The sequence below is a fragment of the Habropoda laboriosa genome, unplaced genomic scaffold, assembly GCF_001263275.1.
Source record: "Habropoda laboriosa isolate 0110345459 unplaced genomic scaffold, ASM126327v1 scaffold2, whole genome shotgun sequence".
NCBI classification, from domain to species: domain Eukaryota; kingdom Metazoa; phylum Arthropoda; class Insecta; order Hymenoptera; family Apidae; genus Habropoda; species Habropoda laboriosa.
The window spans coordinates 3,634,696-3,650,942 of NW_017100190.1; the positions used below are offsets into that span (position 1 = coordinate 3,634,696).

A 16,247-nucleotide genomic window follows, 5' to 3' on the forward strand; every position below is an offset into this window, starting at 1 on the left:
TCTCTCTCTCTCTCTCTCTCTTTCTCTGCTTCTAATAAATACAATATGATACAAGATAGCCGCGGAACGATCGCGGCCTGGTTTCATGCTTTACAAAAGGAAACGTGAAATTCGCACGATAATTCTCCTCGGCCAGGACACGTTAACACGGAATTCTCTACCCTCGTTTACGCATACTCCTCTGACATCGTTTCACGACAAAAATCTCTGTGTAAAACACCAACTGGGCTCCGTCGAAGATGCTCGCATCTCCGTTCTGACTCTAATTATCGAAAATATCAACCTCGGGTTTTAATAGTATGTTCGCTTGAACCGGTCGAGGGTCAGCGAGAGCTGTGAATTATTTGGCAGTCTTTAATTTGCAAAAAAAACTTTTACAAGTGATTATATATTCGTTTACCTCGAGAACGAAGGTCTCTTTACTCTCAGTGTCCTCACCACGCCACGATCATCTTCCAACGTCCAACTCTCAGCGACGTTTCTCCGTCATCTCTTCCCTCTCAGACTTTTACAGACTCTCAGTCTTTGTGCGTCTTCTTGACAAAAACCATCGCGGACAAGGACAAACAGCGACAAATTCGATCCTCCTGTTATTCGTCTTCTCATTCTTCACACCTCCGCGATACGTTGTCAAAGAAATACGCTGTCTTTGTACTATACCTCGTTCCACCATCTTATTCGTCTCTTCGCACGAATCTTGGGTACATCGTGATCGATTCCATCGCACCCCGTTGCTCTTCGTATCGTAACAGGTACAGCAAGTACCACGAGAGGAAAAGGAAACCACCGAGTTCTACTTGAATGTCCGTCGACGTCGATCCACGTTGAAAAAGAAGGTCTGATTCAATTGGAGAAAGAACACCACTCCAGACGACTTCTTTCGCGATCGATCGATCGATCGACAAAAGAGGCTCTTCAATTCAAGCGAACCACGGTTCTTCCTCAACGACGAGCATCGAGGCGCCGCGTTCCCTACGATTTCTCGTCCATGCTGTTAGGCAGAGGCCTCTTCTTCAGTATTCCAAGATCCTGAACGTTCTCCAGGAAAGTTTTGTGATGCTGAGCGACCAACAGTGGATTCACCGTTTGCACGTCCTTCTTCAACTCTTCCATGTCCCTCTTCAACTTCGCCCGCCTGTTCTGGAACCACGTGATCACCTGAGCGTTGCTCAAACCCAATTGAGCGGCGATCTCGTCCCTGTCGGCCGGGCTCAAGTACTTCTGATAGAGGAACCGCTTCTCCAGCTCGAAGATCTGCTGATTCGTGAACGCCGTCCGACTCTTGCGCTTCTTCTTCGGCTGTTGTCGGTTGTTGAACAAGTTCAGGTGGTTCGCTTGCTCTGCAACAGAGATCATTCGGGCATGTTAGATCGGATTGTTTAGTGGACGCGTAAACCGGTTTAGATGTTTCTATCTGTATAGTGGCGGTGTTCTAACGGTGTTGGTTTTTGTTTCGTAGCAGAACTGATCGCGTGTCGCGTACACTTTCCCACGTTTCTTGCGCGGTGATCGAAGGCGAAGAAGTGAAGTTATGGAAAGATGCTCGGAGAGAAGTGAGGGGAGGCTAATTGACTCTAAGTGGCGTTTTCGACGAATGCGAAGACAAAAATTTTCCATATATTTTCAATTGCCAACAATTATTTTCGAGGTTTGGATTTAAGCTGATTTCCAGGTTCAAGCTGTGTTCTATTGTTTCTGGAATTCGTTAGGGTTTAAACGACTGATAATCATTGCCACTGTGTCTTTTGAAAGACTGAAAATTATCGCAAGCGTGTCTTAAACCTAGAAGTCTGACCAACAATTCAAATATTTACAATTATAGGCAAATTTGCATATAACGCGTGATCTATCGTAGCTTTCGAAATTTTTAAACTGCTTCAAATTTTATTTTCTCCAAATTGTTTCGCGAGTCGGAAGATTCCCGAGCTGTCCGAGATAGCCTATAAATACACGGTGGAGTCTTTCAGAGGTCGCTTCTCTCTAATATCGAAATTTCTTAATCTCCGAACGAGAGGGCCAGAAGGAGAGAAATGCAAAACGAATCGGACATCCTCAGGCGTGTTTGAATGCCGGCCCTAGAACAGGGTCCCCTCTTTCTCTGCTCCAGTCAGCTTCCAGCCACAAATCAGATGCATTTTCGTGGCGTGGAAGGGATCTCTCCATAAAAATCGTATTACCTATTCGTCACGGTGTTCAGTCGACGGAATTCCAACGGAGCTTCTTGCCCACCGGATGTTGAAACACTCGTTGCTTTCGGCGGAACAACGATCTCCTCGAAACGCTTCGAAATTCACCGACAATTTCGACCAACGAATCGAACCGTGTGCTTAATGCGATAATTGTTCGATTCGGTGACTGACTTGTACAGGTTCGTTCAAAATTTACGATCCAAATCTCCGCCTGTCGGGGATGATTTCTTTCTTTTAAGGAGTAATAACCATCTACTCCTTTGTGTACGCATATTTCACTCGTTCCAAATCGGTGGTCAGAAATTATTCAAATATCGGAATTTAAAAGAGAAACCAAGCGTCACTGAAAAGTTAACGTTTACGGTGAAATAATTCCTCTTCGACTTTCAAGCATAGTTTCTTGCCGTTGTGAATGCTAATACATTCGAACTGCAGTGATAAAAAAAAGATTCTAAATTTCCTCGACGAAAAGCTAATCATCCCGTTCGGTTGATACTGGCACACCAGCCGTTCTGGAAGACACTGTACCGTCTTAAACGATAAAGTCGTTTGAACAGCTCATCCCGTGCTCGTTTTCAGGCGACACGCTCGCCAATTTTTTCCATCCATTTCGGTGATCTGCCGAGGGAGAGGAGTGCAGAAACGTGGCGGAAAACGGTGGCGAAATTAGCGACGGCCGTTTTCGCGATGGCGTTAGCCATTAGGAAATAATCGAACCGAGTGACGAAAAAGAGAGGCGGCCGATGAGTCGTGGACAAGGTAGCCGAGTAGTCCCTGCAGGATCAAAGAACGCCGCCATCGGTCACACCTGCGCAACCCGACTCAGTACAGTCCCGCTTGAAAACTACCTCGACGATGAACGATCGACCTTGCTTCTCGCGCGACCGCCTCAAGAATGCAACCTTCCTCCACTTTTTTCCACCTGATTTTAAACGCTTCATCGCGATATCGTCCATTTTCGAACCCCTCCCCGATCTTCCACTCAGCGAACGTCATTTTTCCCTTCTAAATGTTAAGAATAATTCGCATTGTATTTTCCTAGTATCTTAAAAATTGCCTAAATAGATGTAGATTTGTGCAAGCGACAGATAAAACCGATGATTTCTAATCTCACCTAATTCCCACGAAATTCCTCTTCGCAGCGAACGAATCACCAGGAAACGTGTCCGACCTACGGATACATGGCGAAACGTAACTCGATCGGAACGTCTAATTCTCTCCAGGAACTTCTGCGCTAATAGCTTCCACTTATACAACCCGGAATTTTCAGCGTAATCTCGAGGAAGACATCACGGCCGCAGCCACCGTTTTAACGTTTTAATTGCGAATCCGTGCGATAATGGTGTTCCTTCTAGCCGTGATCGCGTACTTTCGCCTTTTATCGACACCTACGAGTACCGGTAATATCTAATACGATCTACTACCAGCGAAAACTACCTTCGAGACGATCTACTAGAAGAAGAAGAAGAAGAAGAAACATTGTAGATTAACACGCGCGAGCTTGCACGTCGTTCGATATTTCTGCAGTTCGATCGCACGCCCGTTTTCCCCCGAATGGCCGTGTTCGACCACTTTTCTAAACCTCCCCCGGAAACGACTTAATTACCCACGACCTGGTGGAACGTTTAACGCTCGTCGAAAGTGTTATTACAGTTGCCGCGATGCATGCAGATTCACCGTTTTAATACGTCCGGTGATCGAGCCTGATTTTTTGCCCATCTTCATCTTCTTTCTTGCGTTGTTTAGAATATTCATCTCTGCCCCTCCCTCTCCACCCTTAACAATTTGCAGAATTGTCTAATTGTACACCGTCTAACGCGGCCAGGCCCCGTTACGAGTGTCAGCGCTAATTACGATCGTACCAGCTCGTTTACCTCCGAGATTACATCGTTTCGCCGCTACTTTATCATCTGACGGCCGTTTAAAAGGCGAACATGTAGCAAAAATCTTGAGAAGCGTTTCGCCTCGGTTTTACGACCCTCTTCTTCTTCCTCCCGATTTTCCGTTCCGCGACCTTTCCTGTATACCGCTATCTATACAGACAGATCGTTGAACGAAATCGCCGGGGAGGAGAGGATTTTCTTCGTCTGGGAGAGAGGAGGATCGGTGGTAGAAAAGTTGGACGATAATTTTGTCGTCGTCCACTTTGTCTCTCTGTGCCAGTCAAGCCTCGAATCCTCTCTTCGCGAGACGGAATCCAGAAATACGATGGCGAGCGAGGTGGTCCGCGGGGAGTGAAGAAACGGTGGCGGCTGAAACGGCGACGAGGAACGGAAGAACTCGAGGAGAGAGCTCGCCGAGATATTAGTTTCTGCGGTCGACTCGCCGCGGAGATTTAATTCGTTTGATGTCCACGAATTCGCCGCTTCGGCTGTCCTTTCGCAATCCTCCTCCTCCTCCTACACCTCTTTCTCGTTTGAGCCTTGCCGTGTTCTCGCTCGCGGATTTTCTCACCTTTCTTTGTGATTATCCGGTGCTTTACATTTCGCCAACATACCCTTTTCTCCCCTTGCACCACGACAATGGACGCTTTCGAGTGTCTCGCGCGAGTGTCTGCTGGCTTCTGCGGAGATTAACGCCGGTGATGTGCAATTTGAATTTCGCGCCATCAGGAATTGGTGACGTTGCAAGGCTTAATTCTGTTATTTCCCGAGGAATTGATATTAAAAGAGTGCATTTTAACAGATTCCTTGATTTTCAATCATTTCTTACACTAGACATGTGAACTCAATTTGACAAGAGATCATTTGAATTTCGCGCCATTAGTAATTAATGACGCTGCAAGCTTAATTTCGTTATTTCTCAAGGTCTCGATATTAGAGGAGTGTATTCCAGAAGATTCCTCGATTCTCAATGACTTCCCACATTCAATACGGTAATGCGTAATTTAGTAAGAGACGATTTGAATTTCGCGCCAGTAGGAATTGACGGCATTGCGCTCTCAACCTCGTTACTTCCCAAGATCTCGATATTAAAAGATTCCAGCAAATTCCATTGATATTCAATAACCTCTTACGTTCGACGTAAAAAGTGAACGAGTCGAAGATTGGATTGACATGATGCTAGATTGAAATTAAACCTACTTGTTAGAACTCTAATTCACAAGATTCGTGAAAGGAACGTCTCCAACAGCGAATACCGTATGAAAAAGGGAAAAAAACGTTTCAAGAGAGTATAGCTCTATTGATAAGAAGAGAATGGAACAGTCTCCGTCACTTCCGACATCATCGATCGCTAAAGGGGATGCGATAGGACCACCTGCCGTACACGTTCTAGCTTAGGTGGACCACAGGTGGGCAGAAACGGTCGTTCGATTAACACGGTGACTCTGCCAAAAATCGTGGTTCGTTACGAGACCTGTTATCCCTGTCCATTCTACCTTGTTTCTCTTGAAACCTACTTCAACGGTAAAAGGGCGGAAGAAGAATCTACACATTCTTCCATTGAGCAACGTAGGGAAAAGGATCGTCCGATATCCCACCAAAATAAAAATCATCGAAAGACGAAAGAAAACAAATACCTTATTATTACAACTATTCGAAAAACGCGAGGAGCGTAAATGTTACGCTCGCAAAGCTTGTCGTGCGTCATTAACTTCTTGAGTTCCTTTATGGCGGCCTCTCCCTCTCTCTCCTTCTTTCTCGTCGATTACAACCGCGAATATATTAAAAGCACCGGCGTCATTCGTCTCGCGTCCTGTCCGCCATTAATAAGCTATCAACGTAAATTTTCTTTTAACGCGTTAATCCGCAGACGTACGGCGTCCCTCCAAGCGGAAGTCATCGCGCTGGCACTCGAAGCTGCGCGGCGGCGGTAGCAGCCGAGTTTCCGCACGCCAATTGGCGTGTCCACTCGCTATTGACACCACGAACAGACAGAGAGAGAGAAGAGATCCGCGTAACGGGTGCACTTGGAATTTCACCTTTGATTTTTTTACGCGTTTTTCTCACCGTCTCTCCCTCTCTTTTTTCACGGTGTCTCGCGTGTTTAACGTCGCGTTCCAGAGAGGAGGGATGCGCGATCGATAGGCGGTCTGTGTCAGAGGTCGATTCGCGCGTGCTGTCGTAAATTTCGCGACTTTTTACGGGCCGGCGAACGGGTGACGCGTGACGAGGCGAAGACCGACGACCGTTAACTCGTTTTTTTCCCCCCCCCTTTTTAAAATTCCAGATAGAACGAGTCAACAGAGAGAGTCAAGGATTTAATGTTAATGTAATTCAATTATGGACGGTGTTAAAATTCTCGGTGAAAAAAAGAAACAAATGTGCAACTGTCAAGGTAAGTGTGTACAGTAAGTATCTTGTAAGCATTGTGCTAAGATAGAAACGTTAAGAGAAGCTGCAGCATTGAAACATACGACGATTCTCAAATTGGGACCAAGTGATTTTTTATCACGACAATGGGACGGAAGGGAAGTTTTATCACATCCGCCATATTTTTCGGACACTGTCCCGTTCGATGCACATTTTTCAATGGGCAACAAATTTGACAATATCAACACGTCGAATGCTGGACCAATTCTACGTAACTTGTCCACGGTGTCGAAAAGAATTTTTTATCCTAGTACAACACGTCGCAATATGCATAAATAATATGTGAACAGTTAGAAGTAAAGCTATTTAAATATGCTGTGTGATGCGTTAGGTGAAAATTTGACAAATACTACCCCCGCGGCATTCAACGTGTTAATTATTTGACAATATTTCATTTGGCAATATTATTATTAACATTGACAATGTGACAATATTACACCACATCCCTTCAGAAGATACAAACGTTCCTCTTTTCCTTAATTGAAAACACTACATTCGCAAGGACAATAAATTTTCGCCACATCAGAGCTGTGCAGATATTGTATACAGCTAAATAGATTTAGCGAAACGTGCGGTAGAATTATGAATCTAGCGTTAATTAAGCCACAGAAAGAGTCAGCTCGTTTTAACGAACCGTTCGTTGTAAAAAAAGAGGAACTGGAAAGAAAGAACAGAATCGACGACGATGCAATTTATACCAAGAATAATAAAGCGTAATCGGTTTATCAAAACGAAACGCGAAACTGGACTCCGTGGAGTCGAACGTTCGGCGGCCATTTTGGTTCCGCTCGGACAGAAATCACTCGGGTAGAATAGCGTCGGAGTTAAGAGCCGCGACGATCTTGAAAACGACCGGCCACCGGTCTAATAAATTATTTGGTAACAGTTTCTCGTTAGCTGGATTTAACACGGTCGAACCGTGAACACGGCTCTCCCGGTTACGAAAATTCGATCGGATCGCTGAATCATCCTCCGGATGATTTCTTCAACTTTCTAGAAGTCAACGATACGATTAATCATCGTTTCTTTCTAAAACCTATACAGAGCAGAAGAAAAAAGGAAGAAGAGAAACATCTTTGAAGAAAAAAACAACAGTGAATAGAGGAGGTTTTGCTTTTGAAATGATCTAGAATCGAGATAGATCGCACGCAAACTCGGAAAATCGCCTTCAGTTCGACTGAAAAGAGGAGGATTTCGCAAAGGATAAAAGAAACGTGAAACGGATTAACGAGCGAGCATTGTTCACCGTGCGACGATAACACGTGAAACGCTTTCGCTTTTTCTTACTCGACGTAACGCTGCGTTTTCTTCTGTCGAGTAGGTAACGTTGAAAAGGATCCTTGCGTCACTAGGCGCGGGCAAAAATCCTCCAGTTCTTCGCGTGTACGCGGAAGAATTTTAAGTAACCTGTTCTTCCTTCCCTCCGATCGCTCGTTACTTACTACGAAACAATGATCCGATCCTTTTTCTTCCCTTCTACAGCTATTTCTCAATCGAACGTCAGGCTTAAGTGAGACGTTAACTCGTGAAACACCTAATTGTACGAATTTTAACGACTGTTCCAATCGTAACGATCGTAGTTTTCTAAACCAGTGGCGATACGTTCCCCCTACACGTTTGTCTCGCGAAAAATCGAGAGCAAAGAAGGCTATCGAAATGGTAGGATAGCGAAGAGTATAGTTGGACGAGTAGTTATACGAAAGAACTAACGTACGAGCTGAGGAGGTTAGGGTCGATCACAAAGAAAGTAGAAGCGTGTATAATGCGGAATTATCGAGTGGCGGACAGGTATACACGAGGAACGTCCTGCCTCTGTAAAGCCCATCGACGTGATTTTTGGAGCGAGACGAAAAAACTAGCCGACCGGCTAGCGCGGCATGAATCGCGAGAGAGAGAGAGAGAGAGAGAGAGAGAGAGAGAGAGAGCAAGCCAAGGGAAAAAAGAGCGAGAGGAGCGAAACGTGTAAGTACTATCGCGGATAGAAGGCGGTGTGTATACTGCGCTGGATCGAAAGGGGCTGCTTCTACGATCTCATAAATTTATCGTACCGTGATAAGTGGAAAATTCGAAGGTATCTTAATCGGCCATTAGCGGATTTATTTCGCCGGATACGTTCTCTACAATATCGCTGCGTGCGCGCGCGTCCTTCCAGATAACACACGCGGAGAATTTTATGTCCCCTCCTTCGCACGTTTACGTTCCCCTTTGACTGTGTAGCAAGGATCGCGGGTAGCTAATGGGTCTAGGGGATAGAGAGAATTACAGTTTAGCAGTTTGTAATTCGTAGAGCAGTGTTTACCAAAGGGGAAATGTCTGCGGTCCCGCGAGATAAGGTGTCTTTTAAGAAAATTTAGTAAAAATTATTTATGTTTCGTTTAATTTTTTGTCGAAATTAGAGTGAAATTAGAGTTCCACGATTTTTGGAAAACCCTTTCACTGCTATTGGCGCCTATAGGCGCTTCCATGTCAATTCAAGCCTTAATTTTATCATCTGCACTCTTCCATCTGAATAAAACAAATTTTAAAACGATACAGTCAAAAGAAAAGATCTCGCGGACAAAGTCTGCCGCAGCGAAGGGGTTAAGCTGAGCTTGAAATTGTCTCCCTTTCGATATTACCAACTTTTAAGGAGGTATTCGTTCACATTGCCATTACAATAATTTTCTAACACCGATAACTTCAACCCCTAATTCACAGATAACGTAATCAAACTCCCCCTCGCAGAAAATATCTCGAAATCTCGAGCACCTCCACTCTATACAAGGCAAAGTTTCCTCGAGCCTACGTTGACACGACACTTTTTTCTTATTTCTCCATGATTTTCGCGAGAGAAACCCGGAGCACCCTGCACTCCGAATCCCGCTAAAAAGGAACTATCCAAGGGAACGTTCCACGCTTGTCCTATAAATAAGACAGAGGCTGACCGGTGACGGGCTAACATCCGAGGCATCGCGCGGTATCAAAATACTCGTTAGAAAAGCTCGCGCGGTGGCACGCGTCGCCGCTTCCCCGAATATTTTGCTAATAGGTCGTTCGCTCTCGTGACTCGCGTCGAGGACGCCACGAGGAGTATATACGAAAGGGGACACGTAAAAAGAGGCGGGACAGCGACACCGTGGAGCAATTTGGATGTGTCTTCCGTCGGTCGACGGTCATTTGTCTCCCAGCGGCAACCATGCGCGTCTTTTCGCTCTCTTTTTCCCCTCTCTCTCTCTCTCTAGCTCTCTTCTCCTCCTCTCGCAGGCCCCTTATGTCTCTCTCCCTCGATCGCTCCACCAAGCACCAGTTTCACTCCCTCTGTCTCTTTTTCCATCGCCCTTTCCCTCCCAGCGACTTCCTTTACCATCTCCCTCCACGTTTCGCTAACCCGAGGGGCTTTGCCCACATGTCAACGATATATTTTCTGCCGGCCCACAAATCGTTTAGCGGGTAATTTTGAAATTGGAACACTTATTTAGTCGTTTAGGCCCAAGGGCAGAACCGCGTGCGCAGAATCCCGCGTCAGATTTATCATTCGATTTTTCGCCGGTTTATAAATCCCATTTTCTTACCCCTTGCACCCCCACTCCTCCTTCTGCCACTCACGCTTCTTCTTTTTTCTTCTCTCTCTTCCCGCAGAAAGTTTTATTCGGGTTAACGCGGGATTCGAACGCCGGCCGGCTACCTGAGCGAATTTTTCTGTTCCTCGAAAATGATTGATTAACCCTTTCGGGTTAACGAACACACTACCAACGCGACCGATAAACTCGTGTATTTTTGAACGGCAGAAATAGTCGGCGTGACGGTGAAAATGTAATTCTCGTATAATTTAACGTAAAAAAGAGAAAAAGTGAAGTAGCGACATAACTTCAGATCTTGCAATAATCTACGAAATAACAAGAACAACAACGACGTCTTCGGTAAACATTTTGCACAGGTGTAAAGACGAAGCTGAGCTGTTACGTCCGGCTCATTAATAATTAAACGATCGAGCAGAGGTGAGAGATGTGAACCGAACAATTAATGGCGAGGACGTTTATTATTAGAGTAGGGGTTTAAGGTTAATTGTTAGATTAATTCAAGAGGAAGGAACGGATAAAATTCTGACCTGGTGTTCCTGGTAGAAGTTATTCTATACACGACGAATAGTGAATCGAAAGGGGTGAATTGAAAAGGTGGAAGCATTTTCCGCGGCGTGATGCAAATTGACACGTCAAACGAGTTATTCGTGCCAGCTGACTCCGTTCGATTTATCGATCCCAAGCTCACCTACATCCCTCGGTTCATCAATATTCATCGTTCCCCCGTGTCGGATTCGCGGGTTCTTTGTAACGTGCCGCGAGACCGTGCTTTTTTCAACTTTTGCTCTTCCTCTGGTGCCCGAGTTGACCACCCAAGGCCACTTTCCTTCGCTCGAAATCGTATTACACCACCGCCTGATCCTCACTTCGAATATACACATATATATTCAACACGGAGTACACTAATATACAACTATACGGTACCATCGTGAAAAAGGTAATTGGATTCGATTGTAACGATGTTGTTTATGGATATTGAATAAATCATAAGATTTTTTCAAGCGGATTTTTGTAGCTGACATAAAACGCAAGTGGTGCACCGTAATGGCGGCAAACAAGGAGCGAACAGACGGGTAACGACGTTCGTTCTAGCGTTAGAACGTGGAAGTTACACACAGCCTTTTGTTCGAATTGTAAAATTACCGGGGGCTGAGAACTAGTTCAAAGACTTTTACAATTTCGTTGTACAGGTCTCTTTGCTTTTCCGCGATACGTGTCTTCTCGATCGATAACGGTTTACCTTTCAATGGCAACGCTCTTTCTTATAACCGCCGTTCGTTTCATTGTCAAACAGAAATATAGGTAGGCACGTGAGCAAAAGGCCGAGAAGATGTAGAGAGAGGAAGTTAATGAAATTCGTCGAATTTGTTAGGGTGAGAGGAAGGAAAATGGCGAAGGTGGTGGAATCGATAGCAAGGGACCAGGAGACGAAGGAAGAAAGAGGAGGAGAGATAGAAGAGATAGAGAAAGGGAAAGGCGGAGCAGGAAATAAGTATGGCCGCCATTTTGGGTAAGATTTGTCTTCATTAGGACTTCCTGCGGCGCCGTTAACGTCCCACCTGGCGTTACAAGGTGTTGAACCACTCGAAGCAGTGATATTAGCGACTGATGAAACGATATTGCTCCTGATGGGTGGTCCCCCTTCACAGGGCCGTTGATGAAGACGCGAACAGTTGGCTCTCCTTCGTCTTCTTCGTGGCTTCGGCTTACGACCTGACTGAACCGACTTATTTGCCCCCGTACCGCGGAATGGATATATTTTCCTCGCGCGTGCCTCCTGCTCACCCTAACCCCGACCGTTTACAGGCCTCGAGACCGTTCTTTAAATTCAATTCCACAGGAGTAGCTCGACTATCAACGCGAACCTCGATTTTTACAGAAATAAGGATTGTGGTTGCCAGTTGCCCTTTCAAATCAGTTCCTTACATTCAAATTTTCAAATTTAAATTCAGATTTTTAACATTCACATTCAAATTTCCAAGTTAAAATTCAAATTTTTAGGTAGACATTTGAGTTTTTAAATGTAAATGCGAATTCGAAGTAGCTTCGTACTATCGTGAGACAGTATCCAATTAATTTCAGTGTTTCCATAGAGAGATTAACCGGACCACCGATTCAAAATCACAAGGAACCGTGAAAATCAAACGCAATTCGCATTTGGTACGAAAATTTTGAAGAAAAAGCGTGTTATTAGATGTAGGACACAATGTTTGAAGAGGGTAACCTCGCGAAACGCGCAATTCCGCGAACAAGTCGCGTTGAATATTGTGCAAGAACGTAACGTTCCTCGACGAGACGTCTCTTTCTCGTCTCTTGAAATAACAGGCGCTTCAAGAGTCGTTTGACCGCGAGCACTCGGTGATCCTATTAAAACGGACTTCTTTCTCAGATTTCCATCTTCCTCTAACCTCGCGACGAGCATCTCGCGCGTTTCACCCTCTCGCGCCGCTTCTATTTCCGGCGCCTCTGCCGTCTTTTGCCCGCTTTTAGCGGCCTCCAGACCGTTCAAAAGACAGTCCCTCGATTCACGTGCCGCTGATTAGCGTAATTATCACAGAGATTCCTCGTAACCATCGAATCTCGTTCGTACTTGACGTGGAAATTAACGCGTCTATTTGAATATCCACTTTACTCGTCGTTCTACGCTTGAATTTACGTTTGCCAAACAAAATTAAACTGGATTCAATTAAATTAAAAAAAAAATTTTAATGTATAATTAAAAAATTTCATTAAAATTCGTATATTAAGACTCATCCGTGAATTTATATCATCCAATTTATCTTTATAGTCGAATAATTCGGCATTGCCAAAGTCTCGAGCGTAGAAAATTACCTGAATTCTACCGTAATGCGAACACGAACGTTTCGATATTCAACAACATAGAGAATACCATAGTGACGTTTCACCCCAAAAGATCACTCAACACAAAGCCGCTGTAGCAGCCAATGGGTTAAGAACGCTCTTAGACACTGTAACAATTTTTCAAAACGGAATATCCAGTAGAGCAAGGCACTACTTCACTTCCCCCCGAACAATTCAGCATTCATCTTCATTATACGCCGAGCGTACGCGGAAAATCAGCGAAGGCTACCTCGTTTACGCGGTAAAGAGTGCAAGTATCAGCTAAAGCGATCACCGGCGCAAGAAGCGAACGATTTCTACGGAACGGTAAACACAGGATCGCCGGAAGCGGCAAAACGAAGAGAGCTGGCGATGCCAGGCCCGGCCAGGCCACGGTTTTCATTGGCGTATTTAAAATGCGCGCTCGTCCGCACCTCGTCGAGGGACGCTCGTCCCGTCGCGGCTACTGACAGGACGTCGTCTCCCGGTCATTAGTTACGGCGTCGTCACTTCTGCAATTAGAAGCCACTAACCATTTTTTCTTGTTTTTTTTTTCTTCTCCTCCCTTCCACGACTAATGTGCCAGTCTACGTGTATATACGCGCGACCGTGTCTTTCAGTCTCGTGTGCTCGAGCCTTTACGAGTTTGCTCCTGGCGTGAGTCAACACGACACGTTCCCAAGAGAATCCTCCCGCGACGGAATAGGTAGCACATTAACGCGGCCGTACTTGCGCCTCGATCTGCCTTCCACGTTTAATGTGGAAGAAGTTTGGAAATTTGTGGACTAAGGTAGACGTTTTGTCACAATTCTGCGTATCTTCTTGAGAATTTGGTTTAGTCCTTTCTGCGGTAGGATTGGTAAAACAGGGGAGTTGCTTATGTCGTATCTTCTGGTCTCTTAATTTGTTATTAATGGGTATAAGAATATTTAGTGGTGAAAATATGAAATAAACGAGCGATGAGAAATATGGAAATTTTGAAACAAATTAGCGTCAAATAGGAAATGTCAAATAAAATATCTTAAGTGGTACGATTCTGTCAGCTCTCTCCTGCAAAATTTCAGACTTCGTCTTCCTTCCTGTGCTACGGTTCTCCACACTCTCGTGTCTTGGAAATTTCAATTTCTACCCACACTGACACCTGTTTCTATTCACACTGACATAATTCACAGAGGCTTCGATGATTCGCATGTCATCTGCATATTCACCGAAGAAGCCACATCTCGTATATCACCGATAATCTGAGGTTAATTAAAGACCACTAATCCAAGCGACTCAACGAAAGGATCTGTCTTCGTTGACAGATCCACCAAACGATTTCCGGATCTTTCAGTAGTCGAAACGGCATCGATAGGAAGAGGGAAGGGAGAACGCAGACGAGTTTCCTTGGAACGCGTTCAACCCCGGAAGCTGGTGGCGCGATTCCCCCGGGTGCAATATCCCGCCGGAGGTTTACACGGTATTGAGTAACACGCTCGTAAGCCGATGCTTCTTGGAAAACAATTTCTGTCGCCAGGGTTGCATTCCACGAACGTGTGCCCGCGGTCTCACTCTTCAGGATGGCCCTTTCGCCCCCGTATAAATCAGCGCTCGTCCAGACTCGGGATTTCTCGAGAAACACCGTTTCCTGGAGCTCTGCTGGCTGCTCCTTTGGGGGCCGATAAGAAACTCTAAAGCGATGCGTGTGATCCTTGAAATGTAATTAGTGGCTACCGAAGATCTGATTTGATTCCTTCCTGGATCTATTAAATGATCCTTCAGATCTCAAACTGGGTGAAATGAGAGAATCATGGGAAATAAAATTTCTTCGTACTTTCCATTAAACATTATGAATCAAATCCATTCTTCCCACTAACAACTAACGACACAAAATCTTCACTTGATTGTGAATGCAATCAAGTATTATACCAGGTGTGCCACATAACTTCGTCACCTGTAATATTTCTACTGTTATTTTTTTATTATTTCTGTACACTGGCCTCCATAAAATTATGCAACTTTTTCAGGAAACATTTGAAAAAAATTTTAATTACAATGACAAGAATTAGGTGTCACACCTTATATATCTGATTGCAAATATTCATCCCTTTGTTTCCATTTTCTAACTGCTCTCTATGTCACCTGACATTGCATATTAAAAATGAAGCCTAGAATTCCTATTAATTCCATTCACTAAAACTCGACAAATCGCAGCAAAGGCAGCATCCCCAATTTCCAAGATCCCGGATCTAAACTCGACGATTAACTCGATTAGTTGTAATCGTGGAATTATCCAAGGCGAGAACAGTCCTGTAATTCATTTTATTTTCCCGCACATGTCCGATGGTGGTTCGAGTTAGCTCTGGAAGAAGGAGGGGGACGATACGGCAACTGGCAATCGGTAGAAGGGCTGGAAGTGGCGTGACGCTTCAGCCAAAGGGCGGTGGCTATCGACTAGACAAATGATAGAGCGGCGTTTTCAACAAACTACAAACAAGCTGCTCGCACCGGGGACCCGGTGCGAAGCAAGTACGAACGAAATAATTCCCTCCGTAAGAGCTGATATATTAATTACACGCAACAGTCGGCCCAGAAAATTAATACTTCGATCGTTTCCTAGTCAATTCGACCCTTCCCCGATTCCACCACCTGTCCGACGTCCTTTTTCTCACTGCGGTAATTACCGTGGTTTTTCTATTAATGTATACCAATCGACTAGTTTCCCCGCCTTCTACTTCTCTCCCCAACCACCGTTTCCACCTTATATTTACGCAGTCGCGAGCAACAGCGATAGAAAGGAATCATTTTCAACACGTTCGATACCTACGCGGTGTTCAACTATCGAACGTGTTGAAACGCGATTCGATATAATTCTATCATCTCGTCATACTCAAACTGAACAGCGATTTTTTTTATACACGTTTCTTAACACAACGTACCCAATACAAATTCCTCTACGAATCTTGTTTTTTTTTTTTTCTGTTAGAAACACCGCAGCTAATTATGATTAACGTGCATTCTGACTGATTAGTCTCGCTACTCATTTGCATACTAGAGTTCCAAGTGAAAAACGCGCGGCAAGAAATCGAACCAGGAAGAATAAATCAAGGCAATTCATACGAATCTCGAGGATTACTTGTCTCTCTTACCTCTGAAAATTCGCGAATCGAAGAGGAAAGAAGAAGATTCCTCGGGACGTGGAAACGGAAGCGAAACGAGGACTACAAGACACGCCAAGTCTACGGGACGGACGGTGTAAAACGTCAAAGTTCAAGGCGACAGTCGGAACGCTACAAAGTGGCGATTTTATACGGAATGCTAATATCTGCCGGTCGTAAAACCGATCGCGGGTCGTTTCGCTTTTT

The 16,247-nt window shown here is 44.8% G+C and overlaps 1 protein-coding gene across 1 annotated transcript in view; it reads right to left on the reverse strand.

The window, feature by feature from the left end:
• Positions 1-972: 972 nt before the first annotated feature.
• LOC108580110 (barH-like 2 homeobox protein) overlaps positions 973-16,247 on the reverse strand; it is a 51,117-nt gene continuing 35,842 nt past the window's right edge. The window contains exon 2 of the mRNA XM_017943776.1: positions 973-1,340. Within this exon, the coding sequence (XP_017799265.1) occupies positions 973-1,340 (368 nt within the window). The remainder of the gene's footprint in view (positions 1,341-16,247) is intronic.